General features: G+C 35.7%; 1 protein-coding gene across 4 annotated transcripts in view; it reads left to right on the forward strand.

The window, feature by feature from the left end:
- Nucleotides 1-26,600, forward strand: part of SENP1 (SUMO specific peptidase 1) — a 52,441-nt gene that overhangs the window by 12,500 nt on the left and 13,341 nt on the right. For all 4 annotated transcript variants that reach the window (XM_072765433.1, XM_026000193.2, XM_072765434.1 and 1 more), the window contains exons 5-13: nt 1,076-1,235; nt 5,302-5,473; nt 12,975-13,078; nt 13,187-13,470; nt 15,344-15,398; nt 19,266-19,304; nt 20,158-20,242; nt 20,473-20,628; nt 21,485-21,616. In XM_072765433.1, coding sequence (XP_072621534.1) covers nt 1,076-1,235; nt 5,302-5,473; nt 12,975-13,078; nt 13,187-13,470; nt 15,344-15,398; nt 19,266-19,304; nt 20,158-20,242; nt 20,473-20,628; nt 21,485-21,616 — 1,187 coding nt within the window. The remainder of the gene's footprint in view (nt 1-1,075; nt 1,236-5,301; nt 5,474-12,974; nt 13,079-13,186; nt 13,471-15,343; nt 15,399-19,265; nt 19,305-20,157; nt 20,243-20,472; nt 20,629-21,484; nt 21,617-26,600) is intronic.

A 26,600-nucleotide genomic window follows, 5' to 3' on the forward strand; every position in this document is an offset into this window, starting at 1 on the left:
GAAGATCTTCAAAATGATGTTAGCATTAGGCAGAAATTCAGGAAGTAGAGAATTATCATTCTCATTTTTCCACTGGTGTTCCTCAGAGTTTCATAACTTAACATCTGAAATTATTTTGAAGGTACTGTTTTAAATTGTCTGATCCTGCAGATAGGGAGAGGTGAATTTAGAAATTATTCTATTCCTGCGGCGCTTTGGTGGCTCAGTTGGTTGAGCATCTGACTCTTGATCTCGGCTCAGGTCTTGGTTTTAGGCTCGTGAGTTTGGCCCTGCACTGGATGTGGAGCCTACTTTAAAAAAAAAAAAAAAAGAAAGAAAGAAAGAAAGAAAGAAAAGAAATTATTCTATTTCTACCTGAAATTTCAAGAGACTTTTCTTATCCTACCTTGTAAGCCACAAGTCAGAAGATTCAAATAATAAATAATCCTCACTTAGGATGATTGCAGCAACAAGCATCATAGGTAGTATTGATATATCTGATGGTTATGACATTAAGTGACCGAATGTTATCATACCAGAATCAGATGTGTATGATGGGTCATTCCTGCCATAAGCCAGCCAGAATAAGCAGCAACGAGGTTATCTTTGCTCTTAGAGAGTGCCCCCGAGTCGTGAACATGGTAATTAAAAACAAGAAAGTGACACCAGCTGCTTATTAAGCAATAACTGTTGTTCATTTGAATTACAATTCTCCTTGGCCCTCCACCTGCTTTCTTACTGGTCTGGCCTACCTTCTTTCAGGCCCAGGCCTGGGAGTGCTTGCAAGATATAGTTGGGGTAAAATGTTGACTTTTGGTGGACACCACGGAGTCACATTGATGCAGATAAGGCACATGGCTGTGGCAGGATTCAGCTCCTTCATCAATTTTCAGGTTAGTATGGCTGAATCAATTATAGTTTGTAGAAGTTCCCTTACTGCAGACTTTACTGGCAGTTGAGACTGGGATCTTTCTTCCATGAGAGACATGGTGCTTGCCACATTACTTTGGAATACAATGTTGGACATGGTTGCAGTCATATGGAAAATTACTATTGTAAGATATTTGTCTAATTATTCAAACTTTTATTCTTTTAGACAACCCTTCCTCAGACAGTTTTCTTGGCTCAGGAGATTTAAGAACCTTTGGCCAGAGTGCAAATGGCCAGTGGAGAAATTCCACTCCAGCATCAGGTTCAGCTTTACAAAAATCAAGGAACAGCCGAAGTCTTTACCTCGAAACCCGAAAGACCTCAAGGTAGGTATTCTGGCCACTTAGTTCACAAGCCTTTCCTCTGATATAAGAGAAAATGGCTATAAGATAGTTGCTGACTTTGGCATTTTATTATATATATATATAAACACACTGTTTCTGAACCTTAAACCATGAAAATATGGACAAATCCATTTTAAACCTTCAGCTTTTAATTTACTCACTGCTGAATTTTGATGACAGCCAAAATTTCTCCTTAGAGGAGAGCTTTAAGGGAAATCTTGGTGCATTTGATTATTTTGGGATTAATATGGCTATTATGAATCTTAAAGCGGAAATCGTTCAATTTCTACAGCTTCAGTAGCAAAGTAATCAGTATGTTTTATAGGGTCTCACATGACCAGAGAGACCTGGCTTAAACCAAAGAAACTCTGTACTTCTCGGCCTTGGTCAACTAGACCTACGCTACTCTTAGAAAATAGAGTTACAAAGAAATTTATCCTTTTTAGCCCAGTTTCATAAGTGCTACCTATTCCCTCACCAAGCTTATACTGATCATTAAAGACAGATAAAGTTTGGCTGAGAAACTTTTCCCTTAGGAACTTTATTGGTAAAATATTTCCTTTTTAAAATACTATTTATGACTTCTTAAATTTTACTCTGGTGATGGATTTTAGGAATGTGGGATCATATAATTTCCTGCTTAGTCAATGCTAAACTTTCTGGTGTTGATAGAAACCAATGAGATGGCATTTATTTTATGATTATTAGCACATGGACTCTGGAAAAATGTGTCAATACTCCCAGGGCTGGTCTTCCCCACTTTTTAATATATTTTTAAATTACATAAGAATTCAAAAAAAAAAAAAAAGAATTCGTTAATGCATTTACATTGTAAAAATTAAAACATTGCCAGTAAAGCTAAAGATCCTTGAGCATGCCTCACAATCTTATTCCTCTTCCCTTGGTATGTTTCCTTCCAAACTTTTCCCTATGCTTGTTTTCCTTTTCCTTATATACAGTATAATATATATGCTATATATACTATGAAATGTATAATGCTATTTTGTTTTCATTAAAGATTTTTTTGTATGTATCATTAAAGATTTTATTTTACTAGTAAGGCCATACTGTTCTTTTTTTTTTCTTTTTTTTTAAATAACATTATTTAACAAGTACATATGGTTTGTAAAAAAAAAAAAAAATCAGAAAATAACAGGTAAAAATAAAAAGTAAAACATCATGTTTCCACCAGTGAGAGATCACCTCCATAATATCTTAGTACATATCTTTTCAGATATTTTTCTCTGCATTACCTACATTTTTTCAATGTGGTGGTTATTGCCCTTAAGCCTTTTACAATCTAGAACATCCCCTTTTTCTTATGACATGACTTTTTTCACATAATATTCCACCTTTTGAATTTGACAGGTTTCTTCCTCATAGTATTATTTTGTAATATATCCTCTGTATTTTTTTTTTTTTTTTTTTTTTGTAAACTAGATTTTTGTCTTGAATAAAAGTTGGTGCTGTGTTATATCACATTAAAACCTACAAATCTGGGTTCTCTTCATTAGTGATCTGGATTAACCTCTGGATTAAGGAGGTAACAATCTGGTCCTTTTGTACAGTTAGGTTTTATCCCCCTTGTGATGACTAGAATGTAATCTAAGTGATGTTACTTTGGCATTATATCAGTGACCAGTTCCACATTAGCCTAATAGCTATTGATATCATTTGATAATCCTTATTGGATAATTTTTTTTAATTGAGGTGAAATTAACATACAACATTATACTAGTTTCAGGTATATAACATAATGAGTCAATATTTGTATATATTGCAAAATGATCACAGTAGGTCTAGTTAACATCTGTCACCATACATAGTTACAAAATAGTTTTTTCTTGTGATGAAGACTTTTAAGACCTACTTCCTTAGCAACTTTTATTTATTTATTTATTTATTTATTTATTTATTTTTAATAATAAATTTATTTTTTATTGGTGTTCAATTTGCCAACATACAGAATAACACCCAGTGCTCATCCCGTCAAGTGCTCCCCTCAGTGCCCGTCACCCATTCACCCCCACCCCCCGCCCTCCTCCCCTTCCACCACCCCTAGTTCGTTTCCCAGAGTTAGGAGTCTTTATGTTCTGTCTCCCTTTCTGATATTTCCTACCCATTTCTTCTCCCTTCCCTTTTAAATATGCAGTAACAGTATTATTAATTATAGTCACATTGTATGTTATATCCCCAGAACTTACTTATTTTATAACTTGAAGTTTGTGCATTTTGACCTTTGACCTGATAATAGTTTTATTAGAGTTAATGAAATAGTACTTTTCCAATGTTACCATTTCTTCTATACTTATTAGTCATTCTGTGAAGGGGAGCTTTTTTCTCCTTATTAGCTTATTAGGTGGGGTTGTTTGGTTATCCTGAAATACATCTACTGGAAAGGCAGGAGATAGGATTAGATCTTTCTTTTTCATTAGCAATTTTCAAAGTAAATTTGTTTTTTTTAATAGCCACTTCATGTGGTTCAGCTGAATTTTTCTGTTCTTTTTTAGTGTCATTCCAGATTCAGTGTGTTTCGATCCACTACAATCATTATTCTTTTAATGTTTACATTTTCACAGCTTTTGCCACAGGGAGCTCCTTTAAGCTTACTGCTGTATTTGGCCCAACCTCTTTCGTTGTTGCTTTCCGGCATCGTAATATGCCTTCCCACTGTTTTTTATTTAGAAAAAAGTCTTTTGCATTAAACACACACATTCTAGGAAGCATCAATACAAAAGGCAATGTAGGGGAATTCATTATATCTTCACCAGACAAATTGTACTGCCTTTGCCTTCTTTTTGTAGTGGCATCCACCCATCCTAAGGAAATAATTCTGTTCCTGAAATTCTGACTCCTTGTTCCTTTCCCCACTCTAACACACATAAAAACCATTGTAATTTGAAGAGTTAGCATGTAACGGTGCATACGGTGTTATGTCAGTTTCAGGCGTACAATATAGTGATTCAGCACTTCAGTATATCACCCAGTGCTTATCACAAGTGCACTCCTTAATCCTCATCACCTGTTTCACTTTTCTCTCTCACCCTCACCTCCTCTCTTAATTTGTCTTTCTCTTTTTTTCCCTTTGAGAGCACGTATATACGTGCTTTTTTATTTCTTTACACCTAGTCTGATTGCATTTGGATCCAGACTGAATGTACTGATTTAAAGTGTTGATTTCATTGAATTCAGTTTAATCAGCTATGTATCTCTATTCTGCATCCTCAGCAAAAAAAAAAAAAAAAAAAAGGGTGGGGGGAGATTTAGTATTCTGAGAGCAAGTAGCTCATACTTGCTGGGCAATAACAAATGAAAAAGACCACATAGAAAAAACTGTAAATTATTAATCTAGTCTTAGAGATAAGACTGGGTTTTAAGTTCACAGAAGTATTTTTCCTGCCAGTTTTTTCCATTATTTGGGGAACACAAACAGTTTAAAGAAACACAAAGAAAATTTTCCTTCAGAGGAGGTAAACAGGCCAGGAGGAGAACTGACATAGTGATGTAGCTTAGGAGAAAGCCTTCTGGTTACTTTTAATGAAGGAAGGGAGCCATCTGTTGGTTTTTTAGGAAATTTTAAAATTTCAGCTTAAAAGCTTCATTGAAAGGCTTCAGCTTATACATCTTTGCATATTTAATCTTAAAATAATTCCTTTCAAAGGGAATTGGGGGAGGAGGCTGTAGTGAGTAAATAGAAAGTGTATGTTAGGTACCTCAGACCCAGGTTTTCTGAAGTCTCACCTGATCAACTTTTTGGTTATACTGCCCAGGTCTTTGGTTCCTGACCAAAGGAACTGTAAAGCTAAGAGATACAATTTTAAATGTTTGATAATTATATAGTATAGCAATCTAGGACATCTTAAGTCCTGATAGAGCAACCCATGTATCATTTCTTGTACATTTCTCTCAAATGGTACATCCACCGTTCTCCCTGTGGTGTTGGTTTTGTTGACACTTTGGTTGTTTTTGTTATTTGTTGAAAGTAAAAATCACTAGGTTCAATTTTCTTGCTGTTCTTTACTTACAAACTCTTTTTTTTTTTTTTTAGTGGATTATCAAACACTTTTACGGGAAAGTCAAACCATCACTGCCATGTGTCTGCATATGAAAAATCGTTTCCTATTAAGCCTGTTCCAAGTCCGTCTTGGAGTGGTTCATGTCGTCGAAATCTTTTGAGCCCCAAGAAAACTCAGAGGCGACATGTTAGTACAGCAGAAGAGGTAAGGAAAACCTGCAACAAAGCCTACTAAAGGTTAGAATCTTTCCCTGTACTCAGCCATTTGTTCCCTCTGATTTAGATGTTTATTAACCATTCTGTTTACTTAATCCTTTCTGTGCTTTTTCTTAAGTTTTTGAGTGCTGTCATCTGTGCTAAAGAAATTGAAGAGAGATTTTATCAGGACTTTATTACTTCTCTTACTGCTTTCTATTCTTGTTGAGCAGCAGACTTAATTTTCAGTATTTTCTAAATGACTTCTCATACATCAAACTACCTCTGTTCTCTCTTTTTTGGGCCCTTCCTCAACTCTTGTTTCATATGGCAAAACTGATAAGCTTGCTGGATTTGATTAAATACCTGCCCTTTTTCTTTCTTTCTTTTTAAGATTTTAGTTATTTATTTATGAGCAATACAGAGTGAAAGAGAGAGGCAGAGACACAGGCAGAGGGAGAAGCAGGCTCCATGCAGGGAGCCTGACGTGGGACTTGATCCGGGGTCTCCAGGATTAGGTCCTGGGCTGAAGGCGGCACTAAACCACTGAGCCACCCGGGCTGCCCCCTTATTTCTTATTAGGACAATTTTCCCTCAGTATAAAAGGAAAGTCAAGAAGCCAGCTAAATAATTTACATCCCTTCATTATGAGTAAGAAGAGCTTTGAGATCATAGATATTCCCCCAAAGAAAGATGTTGTATTGAAACTTTGATTGTTATATGCATTCAGTGAACCTAAAGGAAAAAATTTCTGTTAATATAATATGGCATTTAATTTATGTGGTAGGGAGTGTGCTTATGGTAAATATTTATAATGCATCTAGTTAGCTTCGGACTGCTTGCTATGAGGATACAAATAAATAACAATACCTTACATTTATGTAGCATATAGAGTTTCCAGTATGCTTCCACATTTTTTACTATGTTGGGTCATTTTTATCCGGTGAAGTAGGTAGAGATGAGGTAATATCCACATTTTACATATTAGGAGAGTAAAGGTTAAAGGTCACGTAACTGGTAAATGGCCAGCCTACACCCCATATCTTCTGGAGTCTAGTCTGGTATACTTTCTGTTATATTAACACGGTGGTGTGGTTCCAGCCCACTGGAGCTTACAGATTAAGGAGTCAAGAATACAGCATTTTGTCTAAATAGATAGTTCGATAATGAAGATCTTTTGAGTGGCAAGATGTGATTATTTATGACATGGTTAGTAAAAATGCTGTATATCCTTTTGGTTTTAATTTTGTATTGAATCTGAAATATTCAAGCAGAGCGTGGCTGAACTAGTAAGTTATATTTAGTAGGGAAAGGGTGGATAAGAAACTGGCAGCAGTCGCCTTTGCTGATGAGAGCTGAGCAACAGTTACAAAAGTGAGATTTATTTTTCACTTTTGTATTACTGAATTCAGTATCATATGCATTATTACAAAAATAGTATTTTTAAGTTACTGGGGTTGTGCTTTCTCCTGGAGCCTAGGCAGCCTGCAGGGTACAGAGAGACTTGTGAGGAAGCAGACAACAGCAGCATGGTAGGTGGATATTGACTTCCCAACCCTCTTCTACCTCATGTGGCTGCCACTGAGATCACTGAGATTCTTAAGATTATCTGTGTTCGTTGTAAGCCCACCATTCACCCACTAGTCAAATAGTCCTTTGGGCCACTCGGCCCCTCCTCTTTCACTTCGACCTCCAGCATGAGAACTTGGGCCAGCTGGATAATTTTCAACCCTCCAGGTCACAGGCTGGCTTAGTATATAACATGAAGTCAGAGTTCCCTTTCCTTCTATAGATGCCAAGGATAGAACCTATTCCATCAAACAGATGCAGAAAATTTTGCTTCAGTTTGTTGTTTGCTTCAGTTGGTCTATATTCTGCTATGAAAAGTGAGTCACTTGTATTACAGAAATATAGAATCACCTGTATAAAACAAAATATTAGACCAAACTTCATTAGATTATCAATAGATCATTTATATTTAGTCTTGGATAGTACAGATAATCTAGATTAAAATACAATACTTTTCCCCCCCTGGGAATAACGAATTTATTGGCGGGAGCTTACAAAGTGGAGGAAAAGTTATTTTCCATGCAAATACTGTGCTCTCCAAGGGAGATGCAATTGCTTATGTTAAGGAAGGAAAATTGTGTATCAATCTTACTGCTGGATTTATTAACCACCTTCAGGAGTATAAAGCCATCTATAAAATTAACGTGATGTTTTTCCCACTGCACTCTTCAGTCTTACAACAGGAGTTTAAAGAGAATATGTAAAGAAGAATTTGGAAACATGTGAGTGGTGACGAGACAGACCACCACTTGGGTGATGACTGATGCAAGGACATCATTAAACAACTGTACTGTCCAGTAGGGTAACCACTGATCACATGTGTCACTTAAATTAATTCAGGTCAAATAAAATAAAAATTTAGTTTCTCAGTCACATAAGCCACAATTCAAGTACTCATTAGCCACATATTGCTAGTGGCTACCCTGGTGGACAGTACAGATAGAGAATATCTCTAATATAATTAACACTGTTTACAGGATATGGATTTGTTTGGGAAAGAGAAAATACTAGGGATTTCAAAAATGTAAAATGGCAAAAACAATTTTTTTAAAAAAAGAAACAGATAGGGACGCCTGGGTGGCTTAGTGGTTGAGCGTCTGTCTTTGGCTCAGGGCATGATCTCAGGATCCTGGATCAAGTTCCATATCGGGCTCCATATCGGGCTCCCTCTAATATAATTAACACTGTTTACAGGATATGGATTTGTTTGGGAAAGAGAAAATACTAGGGATTTCAAAAATGTAAAATGGCAAAAACAATTTTTTTAAAAAAAGAAACAGATAGGGACGCCTGGGTGGCTTAGTGGTTGAGCGTCTGTCTTTGGCTCAGGGCATGATCTCAGGATCCTGGATCAAGTTCCATATCGGGCTCCCTACATGGAGCCTCCTTCTCCCTCTGCCTGTGTCTCTGCCTCTCCCTTTGTGTCTCTCATGAATAAATAAATAAAATCTTAAAAAAAAAAAAAGAAAAACAGATAGTTTCCGTTCACTTATATGTTGCTTCCAGACATGCTTCTTTGCAACATACTGAGCCACATTTTAAGATGTTGGACTTCCTGACTTGTCCTGATGACACCGATGGTTTTATTCTTTAAAAACAAAACAAAATGGGGATCCTCTCTCTGTGTCTCTCATGAATAAATAAAATCTTAAAAAAAAAGAGAGAGAAAGCCAAACTTTATAATTTTGTTATAACCTAGAATTTTGGACTTAAAACCAGAAAGTTGTTGAATTATGCCCTTTTGATAGTTGAAATTTATACAGTACACAACTATTTCTTTAAACAGAATTAAAGTTGGGAGATTTATAAGGTTATTTGAGTAATTTATAACAAAAGGTTTTACTAGTTTCGTAAGATTTACTTTGTGTTCTTTGTTGAATTTTTATAATTTTCAGACAGTTTAGTTTTATGGTGGAAGCTTTTTTTTTTTTTTTAAAGATTTTATTTATTCATTCATGAGAGACACAGAGAGAGGCAGAGACATAGGCAGAGAGAAAAGCAGGCTCCATGCAGGGAGCCAGATGGTGGGACTCGATCCCGGGACTCCAGTCCAGGATCACACCCTGAGCCGAAGACAGATGCTCAACCGCTGAGCCACCCAGGCGTCCCGATGATGGAGCCTTTTAAGAGAAACAACTAAATGCAAGAATCTGCCACTTTATTTATTTATTTATTTATTTATTTATTTATTTATTTATTATATATTTTTCACATTAAAAAAAAATAGATTCAACACCTTAATTACCTTTATACCATTTTGAACTTTCCTTGGTCTTTTATTAGGTTTAAAACATAACATGAGGGCAGCCTGGGTGGCTCAGCGGTTTAGTGCTGCCTTCAGTCCAGGGTGTGATCCTGGAGACCCAGGATCGAGTCCCACGTCGGGCTCCCTGCATGGAGCCTGTTTCTCCCTCTGCCTGTGTCTCTGCCTCTCTCTCTCTCTCATGAATAAATAAATAAAATCTTTTAAAAAAAATTAAAAAAAATAAAACATAACATGAGCCAATTTTTTTTTTACTTTAACATATTATCCAATTATTATTTCCTTTCCTCTTAGTTTCCTAATTTGCTTACTCAGTAGAAATAGTTTAATAAGTAATATGCAGAGAAAGATGTTTCCTTTTACTTTATAGTACCAGATGCCTCAAAAAAGAATTGTGTTTATAAAGTGACTTACCTTTTTGCATTTTCTTTTGGTAAAGCCAAGTGTTATATGTTCTTTTGAGAGTTGCCGGGACTATCTTTTCTTTTCTTTAGGACCTGAATGGTCCTAAATAGAAGATAAATTCTTGTGGCCTCTAAATTAACATGTAGGACAGTGAAAAGTTCTTAATCTTTTTCCTATAATTTCTTTTTTAGACTATAAGTTAGTTGAAACTGAAAGTATGAGGCTTCAAGAAACCTCAGATAATTATTTGGAATACAGAACTTCTATTCCTGTTCATTTTATGGTGTCTAGTGACTGTGAGGTTGTTCAGGCTTAGACAGAAGGTTTTCTTTGAAAAGCTGGGGAAAATGACTTGTGGATGACCTATGTGTGTTGGATTTTTAAAAATCAGTTCTTTACATTGAATTAATATAGGTTTGTCATAATTAGCTGAATGACTTAATGGCACCTTGGTTCTTCATGTTTTATTTAGAAGTATAAAGATTTATTCTAAGAAACCATTTTGCTATGTGATGTGAAGGAGGAGAGAAGTGTTTTTATACAGTTGAAGTCTGTAGGGTACACAAGCAAAGATCTTTCTATCTTACTGTTCTCGGTATGATCTTGAAGTCTTCATGTGATGGGTATATTTCTTTACATTTCCTTGGTATGCAAAGTAATCTCTTAATGGCTGTTTCTCTGCTTTATTTTCCTCCCTATGATGTGATAATGCAGTCAAAGCTTTTTAAAAATCTAGTTTGAGGGATCCCTGGGTGGCGCAGCGGTTTGGCGCCTGCCTTTGGCCCGGGGCACGATCCTGGAGACCCGGGATCGAATCCCACGTCGGGCTCCCAGTGCATGGAACCCGCTTCTCCCTCTGCCTATGTCTCTGCTTCTCTCTCTCTCTCACTGTGTGCCTATCATAAATAAATAAAATTAAAAAAAAAATCTAGTTTGATAGGACAATGGAAATGAACTAAAATGATTGGTTAATTAAGAATTAATGGGGTGCCTTGGTGGCTCAGTCGGTTAAACCCCTGCCTTTGACTTGGGTCATGATCCCAGGGTTCTGGGATCGAACTGTGAATCAGGCTCCCTGCTTGGTGGGGAGTCTGCTTCTCTCTCTACTCCTTCCCCTGTTCTCTCTCTGTCTCTGTCTTTCTCTCTCTCTTGCACACGTGTGCTCAGTCTCTCTCTCTCAAATAGATAAAATCTTAAAAAAAAAAAAAAAGAATTAATTTCCATGATCCAGGTGGTATTACTCCTTTGGTTTGCCTTTACTCCCTCTATTTTACCACTCCTATTAATCCTATTGTATTGTTGGTTATGAATTAGATTATTTGGTGTAGTGGGAAAGTGGGGCCAAAATTTACATTGAGGGGTGTTAAAAAATTTCAGTCATTAAAGTACTAGATAACACAGCTTTCCTGTGTATAGATCACTATGGAGTTGCCTGGCAATCTCTTAAAATCTAATAATCTGTAATGATGCTTCATTCTTCGCACTGTCTACTTAAAGAACCTTTATAATAGCAAATTTAGGTTTTATTAAAGGCATTTATTTTAATTATAGTTTTTAAATTTATCCCTCAGATGCTCATGGCTTCCTCAGTACAATAGCCAAAAACTACAGATTTGGTAATTGATATCAATGTTTACCTGCTCACCGTTATCACTTTTGTGCTATCATTGAAGTACCTGCCCAATACTGTAGACTGTCTCTTCACAAACACTAGAAAAAAGAGCTACTGTTATCTTAAATATATTATTAATGTATAAGGGGTAAAATAATGGAATTTATTTTATTCGTATAGAAAATTTCAACTTGCTTTTTCTCTTGGGTCTATTTTTCCACCAAAAGTTTAATTAATTCTACTTTATTACTCATCTATTCAAATTAAATTTAGCTCTTTTTCATAAGGAGTTGTCATGCTTCTTTGTTCAAGGTGAATCTTGTTAGATCAGTAACATTATAGTGACAACGTGATTGAAGTTTAGTATGTAGCAATTTAATATGTGATCAAGAAGAAAAAATTTAGAGTCTGTTTGCATTTGCATAAATATTGCTTAATTCATACTGCTTTTAACATTTATAACTGAATAAAATGTTATGCACATATTGAAATGTCATAGTGCAGGATGCTGCTAGCCCCAGCACAAAGTATTAAAATTATTTCGTGAAGATTGGTGGTTGTATTAAACTTATATAAGATTTTTTTTTTTTTTTTAAGGATCAGGGCATATTATTTAGTGAATGCAGCCCATTGCTTCAGGGGATCAGTATAGAACAGATACTTTCCTGTGATTACAAGTCCTTATATAATCCAGTTCTCTGCTAAGTGACCTCATTTCTTAACTGCTCTTCTGATTCACACTGACCTTACTTTTCTTTGCACACATCAAGGACATACCTGTCTGAGGGCCTGTCCATTTGCTATTCCTCTACCTGGAATAGGCTTTTATAAATTTCTGTGATTTACCTCTTTCTTGATACAGGTTTCTTTTGAATCATCACCTTTTTAGGTGGTTTTACTTGTTATTTCCCCTCCATCACTTTCTATTCCCTCATCTTTAATTTTTTCATACTAGCTGACTAGTCAGTCTTGTTTGCCATTCCCTTTAACTGTAATGTAAGCTCCATAAGGACAGGAATTTTATTTTAGTCAGCGCAGTATCTCTAGTGAGTATTCAAGTTAGCAAATGAATGAATGTTAGGAAGTACGTGCTTTTCCCTGAATTCAGTAGTGGGGCTTAGGAAAAAGAGTAAATACTAGAGATGGAAATCCATCTCTGGAAAATACTGATACTTTGAAAAATTGGGTAGGATGGAAAACTGCAAGGTGTCCCACTCTGATTCTGACTATTCTGGTTACTTCCTTGTGGTTTTTTTCTAGTAGATGCCAAGAATCATGGGGGTTGTTGGAATCCTAATTGAGAGATCTTCAAATGTTTTGTTTCTGGGACGCTATCAGTTGACTCAAAAGTGATTGCCTACTGACCTTCTGGTTTCATATCCTATAGTTTCTCTGCACTGTTATTTACTTACATATGTGTCCCATAATTTTCCAAAGTATATGGCATTTCATTTAACTCCTTTTACAACTTTTCTAGAATATCCCTAATGATAATTCTTAATTATTTTGAGGGACTCTACCTTAACTTTAGCAGAACTTCTGGGGGTCTAGATACTGCTTTGAAAAAAACTTGCAAAAAAAAAAAAACAAAAAAAAGAAAAAAAAAAAAAGAAAGAAACTTGCCTCACTGGATGTGTCTAATATTTTTTCTTTCTTTTATAGACAGTCCAAGAAGAAGAAAGAGAGATTTACAGACAGCTGCTACAGATGGTCACAGGGAAACAGTTTTCTGTAGCCAAACCTACCACACATTTTCCTTTACATCTGTGAGTCACAGAAACATATTTCAAATGAATTTAGGTTTTTTGAATTTGAACAGAATGAATTTTGCATTTTGTTATTTGATACTGAATTTTATATTTTTCTCTTGCTAGGTCTCGATGTCTTAGTTCCAGTAAGAATACTTTGAAAGACCCACTGTTTAAAAATGGAAACTCCTGTGCAGCTCAGATCATTGGCTCTGATACTTCATCATCTGGATCTGCCAGCATTTTAACTACCCAGGAGCAACTGTCCCACAATGTATATTCCTTATCATCTTATGCCCCAGATATTGCATTTGGATCCAAAGATTCTGAGCCTCTCCATCAACCCCAACATCATCACTCTCTTCTATATCAGCCAGATAACTTACCAGCTTCAAATACACAATCAGAAGGTAAAATTGGTTTTGTATATTTTCTGTCCTAATAGCCAGTTAACGGTTTATGTAAATTATAGGCAAGATTGTAATATACATGTAACTTAATTAACATATAAGAAACTTTAAATACGGATAATTCAGTTAGCCATACTACAAATAAACTACACCTTGCAAGTAACTTGCTTTTTTCTTACAGAGATGCAAATGATTTCATATATTTTTATCTAGAAGATTAACTTCCTGAGCAGAGTCTACAGTCAGTACAGTCAGCCCAATTACTTCAGTACTTTCTCTGTTTCTAGTACTTTACAATGGCCATTAAGTACTCTGAAGTTCTCAAAGTTTTGGAACATCAATTAAGTATTGAAGTATAAGTTATTAACCTGGTAATAATTACAAGACTGTATAGTACATTTGTGCATTTTAGAATGGTCATCAGCAAATTTTGGAAACAAAAAGATTTTCCACCTAATTTTCAGCGAACCAAAATATCTACTCTAGTTAGCACTCTAGCTAATGAAGGGTTTCTATGATAATTTTATTTCTTTGCTTAGTTTTCCCCTTCTTTAGTTATGTGTTATGTGTATTTATGAGAGTATATATTTAGGTATATAGCTTAAAACCAGTTTTAGAGGGGATCCCTGGGTGGCACAGTGGTTTAGCACCTGCCTTTGGCCCAGGGCGCGATCCTGGAGACCCGGGATTGAGTCCCACGTCGGGCTCCTGGCATGGAGCCTGCTTCTCCCTCCTCCTGTGTCTCTGCCTCTCTCTCTCTCTCTCTGTCTATCATGAATAAAAAAAATAAAAAAAAAAACAGTTTTAGATTAAGTGGTTATACATTAGGGATATTTTGATAGATCAATCTCTAAGCTCTTCCCTCCCTCAGATGGTTTGATTATTCTTTTTTAAGCTATTCCTCACTTACTTAAAATTTTCACTTGAGGATTAAAATCGTTGATGTCCTCATTATATATATATAGCTACTTGTATTCATGAAAACCTTTATAAAATTTTGTGAGATAATTTACTGGGAACTACCATTAAAAAAAAGCCTTTAGGGCAGCCCCGGTGGCTCAGCGGTTTAGCGCCGCCTTCAGCCTAGGGCGTGATCCTGGAGACCAGGGATCGAGTCCCATATCAGGCTCCCTGTGTGGAGCCTGCTTCTCCCTCTGCCTATGTCTCTGCCTCTCTCTCTGTGTCTCTCATGAGTAAATAAATAAAATATTTAAAAAAAAAAAAGCCTTTAACCTCAGAAACATAAGTTATATGACAAATGCTTTGATGAAACTAAACTGAAACAAACATACTATAGTACATTGAAGTGTTTGCTTACTTTTCTCGTACCATTTAATAAATATTTTAAATGAAATTCTAATCATTAGAACTTCATTAGGACACGATCCTTTAGAAGGATTCCTGCCTTTATCAACTCTGAAAATAAATGATGGAATGGTAGAATTTTGTACCTGTTCCTTTCTGTCTTTCTGCCTTCCCTCCCCCACCCCCTCGCCTTCACCTTATTCAGTCTCATGGTAGTTCATGAACTAAAGACTTTTGAGAAATCTTGGCTTGTTCTTGTTTCCCAGAAACAGAAAGAAGCAGCACAGGAATCAAGCACAGCCCAGGAGTAAATGATGAAGGGCATATATATTTGTATTTTAGAACAACTGCTTTCTTTGTGAGGCACGCTCTTCACTGGGCCCTATTTCTGGCTTGGTGAAAATGGATCTGCCTCTCTTTCTCTTCCATCCTGCCTTTGTTCTTACATTGCATTGTTTTTATGAAAATAAAATATGACAAAGTATGGGAACTTAGACTACAGACCTCTAGAGTGTATAACTATGTAGGATTTTATTAATAATGATATGCTCTTTGTTTCTTTCTTTAGGATCGGACTCTGTGATTTTACTCAAAGTGAAAGATTCCCAGGCTCCAAATCCCAGGTAAGCTTTAGAAAAAGGACATTCTTGACATGCTGTTTTCTTTTTAGTTGATGACCTATGTGTGCTAGGTCCTAATACAGACACTGGGGATAATAGCAGTGAACATAAATGAAAGCTTTGCACTCAAGGAGCTTACATTCTGGTTATACGGGGTGTAAGGAAAGAGATGGGGGACAAATAGTGAACAAATAAATATATATGTCTGGTATAATAAAGGCTGTGGAGGAAAATAAAGCAGAGTAACATAGAGACTGGGGTTTATGTGGATGTTTATGTGGATGGTCATGGAAAGTCTGATAAGTGACATTTGAGGAGAGTCATGATAGAGGTGAGAGGAGGAGCCATATAGAAAGATGGGGCTCTTTCATGTTTTTATTACATGCTGAACTAGAATGTGATATGTACTTATTTATGTTCATAGTCAGTGTTCCTTTAGCCTGGTATGTACCCCCTACCTCAACTTGTCTATCTAAAGAAGCAGGAGTCTTTTTCTTATCTTTGAAGTCTCAATTCAAGTATGATCTTCTATATAATACTTCTACATGAAACTTTTTGCTCTGTAATTCAGTAGATTTACTTAGATTGCAGTTTCTTTGCCATTGCTGTTTCTGTGACCTTAGCAATTCAATTGTTGGAATAATAGTATCAGTTTTTCATTGAGGAAGTTAGAAATAATGAAATGTTCTTGTTCATTTCAGCTTGTGTACTTCTTTGCAGCTCTCCTATATGTCCTGAATTTTAGATATTTAAAGAAAAAGTCTTTGTTATAGTTTCTCAAGGAGATTTTATAGTATGGAGTTCTTACTCTTTTTTTTTTTTTTTTTTTTAAGATTTTATTTATTTATTCATGAGAGACACACAGAGAGAAAGGCAGAGACACAGGCAGAGGGAGAAGCAGGCTTCATGCAGGGAGCCTGATGTGGGACTCGATCCCAGGTCTCCAGGATCATGCCCTGGGCTAAAGGCAGCGCTAAACCGCTGAGCCACCCAGGCTGCCCTGGAGTTCTTACTCTTTATAAATTTTTTTTCTTGAGTCAGACCTAGATTCTGCTCTCGTCCAGGCATCATGTAACTTCAGACAAGTTACTTTTCTGAAGCTTAGTTTCCTTATCAATGAAAATGCCAATATTAATACCTTAGTATTTACTGTGGAGGTTAAAATACACGAAAAACACTTATAAAAGTGTTTTCACATGTACTACGCAAAAGTAGGTATTCCCTCTTGGGAAAAAGTCGATTTCATGTAAAGAGTGCTTTTAGTTCTTTATGGTTTTTTACTCAGTGTGCCTTTCCTTTATGGAAGATTTCTCATAGTGATGCCTGAAGAATTAGATGGAGGGAAAAATGGTCTGTTGGGTAAGGCTGATTGAATAATGCTGTTTATCGAAGTTGAAGCCCCCCTCTCCCAAAGCTTGGTTTATTGGCTCTTTATTCTTAATCTCCCACCACTGCCTCTTGGTTAAGTTCTAGCAGGGAAGATCTGCCCTTATTATTTCCCAGAATATGCCATGTCGTTTCCTGTGTTTGTACTGTTATACATGCTGATTCTAACTCTTGAAATTTCCTTTCTGTCCTTGTCTACTTCTTAAATTATTGTTTTGCTTTACAGAATCTGACTTGGGTGTTGTTTTTCTCAAGACGTTTCTCTGACTTCTCTAGAAACCATTAGCCTTTTCCTCTAGTACTTCTATCCCTATATCTTGTTCATTACTAATACCTTTGCACTGATCACCTAATGTTGATCATAATGCCTGGCAGATGATGGGTACTTAGTAAATAAAACATGCATTTTCTTGAAATCTTGAAATGCTCTCTTGAGTAGCTCAGGTACTCATCATCTCCCTGTTGGTTTAAGGCTTTGGTTTATTGAAAGGTGCATTGCAAGAGTAGAAAGCAGTCTTTGGAATTGGATGCATATAGTTTCTAATTCTGACTTCCAAGAAAGATTATCCTCTGAACCCCAATTTCCTTTGCTTTATACTATGAGTAATAATTTCTTATTAAATATTCTGTTGAGTATAACTAGTATGAGAATTACCATGAGGCTAAACTACTATAAAACCTCTAGAGCAGAATTTCACACAGCACTGAGCAGGTGCTCATAAGTTGTTTTAGTTATTACTTTGTGCTTCAAGCATATGTGCTTCAATAATGTATGATCTCTTTGAAAAGCCAAAGATTTTGCTTTCTCCCCTTGCATTTTACTTTCCTAAGCCAGCAAATACCTTGATCCATTGAAGAGAAGTACTTTTCCCTTAAATTATTCATTTATTCAATAAGGAGTGAGTACCTGCTGTGTACTAGGCACTATTCTTGGTGCAGAGGGTACGGTAGTAAATACGAAACACAAAAATTCCTATCCTCATTAAGTTTATGGTCTAATAAAAGAAGCAGATAAATTTCAATAGCATGGTCTAATACCATTAAATTCTGGGGAGTTCTTGTCACTTCTTTATATTGTGCAGTAAATGTGTTTTCATGTTCACTTGTTTTTAGTATCACACACTAAGCCCCTCACAGTGCTACCACTGATCTTTGTGGCTTTTTATCATTGTTACATCAGTATTCACTGTGCCAAGGGTGTAGGCTGCTTATCGTATGTTTTCCCCTTATTAACCTCAGTGACAGTGTGGAGGCAATAGAATAGCATGTTCATTGTTAAATCCCAGCCTAAGGATGACTGGGAATACTGATTCTCAAAAGATAGGCAAAGGAGAAAGGGATAGTCTGTCTGTCTGTCTCTCTCTCTCTTTTAAAGATTTTATTTATTTATTCATGAGAGACACAGAGAGAGGCAGAGACACAGGTCGAGGGAGAAGCAGGCTCCCTACCAGGAGCCCGATATGGAACTTGATCCCAGATCCTGGGATCCCACCCTGGGCCAAAGGCAGACACCCAACTGCTGAGCCACCCAGGCGTCCCAGGAATAGTCTCTTGAGTCCTTTCCTTCACTAGGACAGACTAGCAATTGAAGAACTGAATGGGACTCTGATTTCCATATTTTACAAATCTGAAACTAAGACCCATGGAAATGAAGTGACTTGTTCAAAGTCACAAAGTGAATCAGGGACCACTCTGGGAAATCCAGGTTTCTTAACTCCCAATTTGATGCTTTGCTCTGTTTGCTTGTTCTGTGTATCTAAAAGTTTTCTTTGGAAAAGTTTGTCTTCTGTTTGTTTCTGTGGGAGATCCTTCAGTTAGGGATTGGCGAGGAGATGAGGACATTTGAGAAGAGCTAGAGGCTCTACGAGAGAGAACATGCCTGTAAAGCTTCTGCTAAGCATTATTCATTTTGATTGTCAGCAAGAGCTGCATTGATTGGATTTGGTCGCTCATCTTTAGAGGGAGTTGTATTGCTGATTTTCCAGTGTGATGCATTGGCTCACTAGCAATTTGATATCGACTCTTGTGTCGGTGAGGATTTTCAGTGTTCACTATGATTTGGTTGAATATATTTTGATTCAAGTAGACTGACAAGAAGTCATCCAAGATTTGACTAAATCATTAATAAGTCTGTCAGTCTGAACCATTTGGGAGGAGTAATGTTATAGCTTATCATATTATCTTGACAAGTGATGTACTCCTCCGCGTCATACTGGTCTCTTCATGCAGGTAAAGAGCTATGCTGCAGTTAATTTCTCTGCTGAACTTTGAGTCATCTTTTAAACTAGTATATACACAAATGACTCATACTTATATTCTTTTAGTTCACAGTTGCCATTGTTTTATGTAATTTAGGACCTTTTATTTACTGCATACATAAAAGCATTCTTGTAAATTGTTTAAATGGTAAATTTTCTTGGTGAAAATATTTGAATTTTCTTAGAAGCCTCCTGTTCATTTGTCATTTTCTTCCCCCACCCATAGTCCTACTTTTTTCCAGGCAGAGCTGTGGATCAAAGAATTGTAAGTTGTTATTTTTTGGCATCATTTTTCCTTCTCCATCACTTCCTTTCCAGTTAGAAGTAGTCAGCCAATCATCCTACCTATATTTAATCAGCAAATATTCCCTATTTAATATATATTTATATGACAGCTTTTAAGTTATTGGGTTTTTAGAGTTCTATTGGGGTTAGAACATTTCTATGCTCAGGTTTATTAAATCTATAACAACTACTGAAACTAAATTGAGTTGAAAAACTTTCAAAGTTAGGTTACATAGAAGGGAAAATAAATGCCACAATTTTCACAATGATCAAACTAATTTATTGAATAATTCACATTTCTGGAATTTGCAAAATTACTGAAAGTTTTTAGTCTCCAGTTTCAGTAACTCACTTTGAGTTATCCAAATCCCTGGTCTTGTTCATTTTTTAGAGAAAAAAAATTAACTCATATTTTAATTTTGGATTATAAATACTTGAATTAAAACCTCAGTGATATATTATTTGCTCTTTTGAGATTCAGTCTCATTTTTGGGTTTCTAGAATGAAGCTTCAGTTTCTCCATAATCATAGAAGCATGCTTTTTAAAAAAAAAGGACTACACATTTACAAATATCCACAAAAGTCACCTGTTCAGATTTAGCAGTAAATTAATGATTTTCATCATTTCAATAAAATTAGGATAATTTTAATAATACCATGTGGTTTCTCTCAAAATATCAGTGTAGTGATAGAATTAGTGATATTTTAATATTTCTCTTAAAATATCAGTGTAGTGTAAGGAGTTTAGACTTTATATTCAATGCTCATTGTGCAATGTGCATGATACTAAGACAGTGGTCTGCTTTTGTGTCATGTTCCTTTTCATTTCCTAGAACTAGTGTTTATGATTCTCGAGCGCGGGAGAGATTGCGCCAGATTGAAGAGCAAAAAGCACTGGCATTGCAGCTTCAAAATCAGGTAACAAAAAATTGAGGATAAGATTGTAAATAAATAGCATATCCAAGTTGAAACTAATTTGGAAGATTACCTGGATTTGGGATCAAAGCAATTATAATTGCAAGATGTTATGGTGGCATAGCATTATATGATTAGTGTATATCCTTGATCTCTCCAGCTAGTCCTACTCAGTGTATGTAGACAAGGAGTAGTTTTCTTTATCCCACTTACTCTAAAGTTCTGTTTTGCAGAGATTGCAGGAACAGGAACATTCAGTACATGATTCAGTAGAACTGCATCTTCGTGTGCCTCTTGAAAAGGAGATCCCTGTCACAATCACCCAAGAAACAGAAAAGAAAGGTCATAAGTTAACTGATAGTGAAGATGAATTTCCTGAAATCACAGAGGTAAATTACATACTACAGATTCTTGTGCTAGCAAGTGTGTTTAGAAAAAATACTTTGAATGAACTTCAACCACAGAAATAACAGAACACCTGGCATTTAAATTGTATTCCTCTTATTAGAGGATTATTGAAAATTGAGGAAAGACTTATGGGTGGCTTTTCACAGCTTTAGTGAAAAAAACATTAAATAAATTTATGTTTCATTTTATGTACATTTTTACTTTTAACGTATGTGTTTGACATCAAATAGTAAGTTGAGACAGTATTTTTTAAGTAATATAAAATCAGTATAAAAATTTGGAAAATATATGAAAGTCTAAGTATATTGTAAGATAATCTGTTCTGTAATCTGTTCTTCTGTTTGTAAAACTATCATATAGCTGGTAAGTATAACACATTTATTAAAGTTGTGGTGGATTCCATAATTTACCTTTAAAAAGCCCAAATTTTTTTAGAAAAAGTATCTGAAAGATACTACCTTTATCCCCTTACTACCTTTTGGAAAAAGGTTTCCTTTTTGGAAAAAGTTCTATTTATTAGGAAATCCTGTGGACCAAAGATATGAAATATAATTAGGTCTTTTTTGTGAACTTAGAAAATTTGATAGCAGAAGGTTATTTCAGACTTAGGAATAAAAGAAAGAAGGGTCTGAAATGTACTGCTGATAAGGGAGGACAAGATGGGATGAAAAGAAGTGACCCAGGAGATTACTGGAAGGAATAGAAATCAAACCAAAATGTTAGAAGTAAACAGTTGATTACTGATAAATATAGTCTGGGGATTATATGGGACTTAGTGAGAAATCTAATGTGTCTTAGCCATGTATGCTTCATTTCTGGCACCTCTTGGTTCCCTAGGAAATGGAGAAAGAAATAAAGAATGTATTTCGTAATGGGAATCAGGATGAAGTTCTGAGTGAAGCATTCCGCTTGACCATTACACGCAAAGATATTCAAACTCTAAACCATTTGAACTGGCTCAATGATGAGGTAATCTTGTACTTTTTTATATTCAAACAGTACGTGAACATTAAATGGAAACTAAATCAAGCATTATCTCAATATTTCTCAAAGTATGGTCCTCAGATGGCCTACATAGAATCGGCTCTCCTAGGTTTGTCTGTTCTCCTGAGTGAGTATAAGGCAGCGTGGTAGAGATACACATTTTTTTTTTTTTTGATACACATTTTAAACAAGTACCTCAGTTGATATTTTTTTATGTACCTTTGAGTCTAAGAATTGATTATTTACCTTTCTCTGTTTGGAAGATTTAGACACTGAGGGAGAGGACATTCACTCTCACTCTCTTTAAGGCACCTACCCTGCAGTTCACATTGTTTAAGCAAATATTTAATAACTTTGACTATGTTATAGCATGAAGGAGTACTTTGGGATTTCCATCAGAGCTTCCATTTCTACTTCCTTTTTCATCTGTACTTGTTCCAGTTCACGTAGGTTATGAGAGATAAGCTTTCTAAAGTAGCCTATTTATACATAATATTTTTTTAAACTGACACTGAAAAAGCTATATTATTAAATATTTGATGTACTGAGTTGAAAGAAAGCTATGGCCCTCAGCTCTTGCTAATAATTTTTTATTTATTTTATGTTTTCATGAGAGACGCAGAGAGAGAGAAAGGCAGAGACCTAGGCAGAGGGAGAAGCAGGCTCCATGCAGGGAACCCAACATGGGACTCGATCCTGGGATCCTGGGATCATGCCCTGAGCCAAAGGCAGACATTCAACCACTGAGCCACCCGGGCATTCCTCCTGCTAATAATTTTAAGTAGATTAATTACACTACAGTCTTTAATCTGTCCCCATTCTTAAACTTGTAAGAGCCTGTTTTATTTTAGAAGAATATTTTTCACTTCAAAAGAAGAGAATGGGGTTGGGTTTTTTTCTCTAAGTACCTGCTTCCTTCCTTAGGCCCAGTAGAAGCATCCCTGCCTGATATTTTGGGTGTACTCAAAACTTTACAGCCATGGAAGATTTTGAGATACTCTATATAGTAAGCACCAGATATTCTAGATATCTATAATCTGATTTTGTAAGCTCAGGCTCCTCCAAATAACAACTCACCAACATCTATTGAGCATTTACATTATGTTGGACACTACTGTGTTTTATGTGTTCTATTCAGATAATAGTCACCATAAACCTTAGAGGTATATACTGTAGTTTTATCCATTTCTATTTTATAGATAAAGAAACAAAGCATGGAAAGATTAAGAAACTTGGAAGGTTACATGCCTAGTAAAGCAGAGCCAGGATTTAGACACAAGCAATAGGTCTTATGTATTATATTGTACTGCCTCAGAATCCTAAATTGGATCTTGTCTTAGGATTAGATGTATAGAATTTGAGAGCCATATGCCATGTCCAGCATGTTGATTTTTTCTGGGGGCAGCTGGATTATTCCCATTCTCTTTGCCACTGATCGGTTTCTAAAATATAGATTTCAGAAGTTAATCACTACCTGAAAAATATCTTTGACAAAGAGTGGTAAGGAAGGTATGTTTGATACTGTCTTGTGTTAGGGGAAAGCATCCTTACTTCTTTTGGTTCAGAAGAGTGATATTTGAACATTGGATCAAATAACAGGAAAAAAAAGAGTTCAGCCAGATTAAAGAGCAAAATAGAAATCAAGGACAGTTCAAAGTATCCATCAATTAAATGTTTTTGATGTGAAGACATTGATTTGTGGTTTCTTGCTGTCTTGTGCCTCTCACTGCTAAATGGAAAGGAGTCCGTTATTCTACAGGCACTGTAACCCATTTGTTGTAGATTATGCAAAGCCTCCTAGAGGGCAGCAGTGAGTAGGATATGAGCTGGGTCGGTGCTGTTTACCATGGCAGTTAATTCGGTGAGATCCCTTACAGAGGCAGCATTCATCAGGACATGTTTTCCATTCCTTCGGCCCATCAAAGGTTGGATTTTTAGCAAGCAAAGTTAGTGGAAATTACATTATTTAGAAAAGTCAAGGAGAAGGAAATATTCCTTGTCTACTTTATCTCTACCACACCTACCCATAACTTTTGTAGAGAGTGCTTACTTGTCTTCTGAGTTTAGAATGTTAACCTTGAAAGCAGGTACCAATTCACATGTCCATGATGATGATAACTATTTTGAAAAGCACCATTTTCAAAGTACTGTACTTCTCAGGCTTTCAAAGTTATTGTCCTTGAGAAGCTAACATTCTGATGAGGAATTAGTAGATATCCCTAAGTATTAATATTCATTTAAAAATACATAATTCTTTTTTTTTGTTAAGAACTCTGAGTCTTCTTTTGCAAGTAATTCGTGCTCTCTTCAATCCTGTTCTTCCCTCAAATAGATATTTTCATTAATAACCATTTATTTTCTTTCTATATCTCCTGTCAGTTTTATAAGCTATTGTAAGTCCTTCTCCAAAATAAGGTGATTGGCATATTATTCTTACCATTTTATAGGCAATGGAAGTGTCTGGAAGTGGAAGTGAAACAGATGTGAATAATTTATAAGGAAAATAAAATCCAGAAGTCTTATATTTGGAATATGTGGAGAAAGCAGTTAGGCTACTCTTTCTCTGGTCTTGTTCCTAAAAGAAGAGTAGGCTACATTGCTTATTTACAAAATAGGCTTTCAAACATTTTTCATGAATGGATTTATGTATAGATGAATAGTTAAATTCTGTATAGCTTCAAAGGACTAATGATTGGTTGATAGGACTGACATTTTTAACTCACTGTAAGAAAATGAAACTTCTCAGAAATGTAATATGGGGATTGGTTATCTTTGTCAATACAAAAGGAGTTGGAAGGCTGATGACACCAGGGACATTACAGATGGGGATTTCCCTACTGGGTCTGGTGATAAGTTATTAATAGAAATATCTAATTAAAGGAAGGAGGTCAGGGTTAAAGAGGAGGAATTCGTTGCAAAAGTGGATTGAAAAATCACAATCCAGAAACAAGAAGGGAATATTTTTAAATGGATATCAACACTAAAAATTATTTGTTGATTCCTGGCAATTGCATTAGATAACCTCTATGATCCAGTAGCTTGATGACTCTGCTTTATGGCCTGATCATTCTACTTTTTAGAGGGCCTAAATGCTGTTATAAGGCATCAGATAAATTTAAAGATATATGGAAATTTTTTAGGCATATAAGTAAATGGATCTGACTTCTGCTTCTGGTCATGATAGAATGAAATGGATCAGGTTTACCCTTTCAGCCTAACTAGAAAATGAAATAAAACATGAAACAATTTTTGGACAATAGATAACAGAGATCCCTGAGATTAGGAAAATGAAAAAGATGAGCTGATGATTTCTCCCACCTCACTAGTGTGGTCTGTTGAGTGTGGAGAGCTAGTAGAATCTGGCAGTGCCTGACAGTCTTGCTCAGTGGAGGAGACATAGCTCAGAGTTCAGGGAGGTGAAAGTGGGCCAAGATTTGTGAAGTAAAATACTGAAGGGAAGGTTGCTGTGCAAAGAAATCATCAGATATGTACAGAGGCCCCCCTCAAATCTTTGGCTGAGCCCTGATCTATATGTAGATAGGAAGAAACTATGGAGGCTGGGTAAAGAACCACCAGAAAGAAGGAATCAGAACAAAGCTTAGAGCTAACAGGTGGTTAGAATAGTTCATATTCCAACTAGTTAGAGTGGAAAAATCATGAGGCATTGAATAGTGGCCTCTAAAGGATATTACCTCAGAAGTGGGTCCAAACTGGTCCTAGAATAAAGGCCACTCTGGACCTGTGGTAGCAAAGTTAAATACAAAAAAAAAATTTTTTTAAATACAAATTTTGAAAGCTTGAAACTGATCCAAGTGTCTTAGCTATATCCCAGAACAAAAGCCCAATGATATTTAAAGAAATACAAACATATTCTAGTAATAGCAAAACCCAATAACATGAAATCACAGTGTCCAGCATCCATTCAAAAATTATGCAAGGTGGAAGGAAAATGCAACTTATTACAAGGGAAAAACAGTTTCTAGAAATACCCTGAAATGACAAAAATGACAGAACTAACATAGACTGGAAGGATATTAAAACAGATATTATAAACACACTCCATATGTTCAGGAGTTTAGAGGAAAATTGACATGATGATGAGAAAAATGGAAGATGTAAAAGAAGACCCAAACTGAACTTCTAAGGGATGAAAAATATAGTATCTGAAATAAAAAATACATGAAAATACATGGGATTAACAGTAGATTGGACATTACAGAAGAAAAAAAAAACAGTGAAGTAGAAGATATAGTAATAGGAACCATCCAAATGAAACAAAAAAGGCTGAAGAAAGAGGAGTATATATGAGCTGAGCAAAGTATCAGGCGTTCTGAGTATGTAATTAGAGTCTCAGAAGGAAAGAGGAGATGAGATGTAGGTAGTATCAGAAAAAAATTTTTTTTGAATAAATAATGGTAGATTTTCCTAATTTGGAAACTTAATGCTGACAGATCTAAGAAATTCAGCATACCCCAAGTAGAAGAGACACCACACTAAAAAATACAATAACCGAGTTGCTGAAAATCAGTGATAAAGAAAAAAAATAATAAAAGCAACCAGAGGAAAAGAGACATATTATGTACTAGAGGAATACATAATGTGTTTCTGACAGAAATACATATAGGCCAAAAGACAGTATAGCTACATTTTTAAGGTACTGAAGAAAAAAAAATCTTGTCAACTTACATTCTATATGCAGCCAATGTATCTTTCAAAAAACTTTTTTTTCGGACAGATTCTGAGAGAATGGATCACCAGCAGACCTGTATTAAAAAAAATATATTGAAGGATATTTTTTACACAGAATATAACAGTGGAAATTTCAATCTACACAAAGGAATGAAGAGCAGTAGAAATGCTCTCATTTTTAAATATCTCTGTAAGACAGTTGACTAGTTAAAACAAATGTATTGTGGGGTCTATAATGTAAAATATGACAATCAATACAAAAGAAGGGGGAAGTGGAAGT

The sequence above is a fragment of the Vulpes vulpes genome, chromosome 8 (genome assembly GCF_048418805.1).
Source record: "Vulpes vulpes isolate BD-2025 chromosome 8, VulVul3, whole genome shotgun sequence".
Classification (NCBI taxonomy): Eukaryota; Metazoa; Chordata; class Mammalia; order Carnivora; family Canidae; genus Vulpes; species Vulpes vulpes.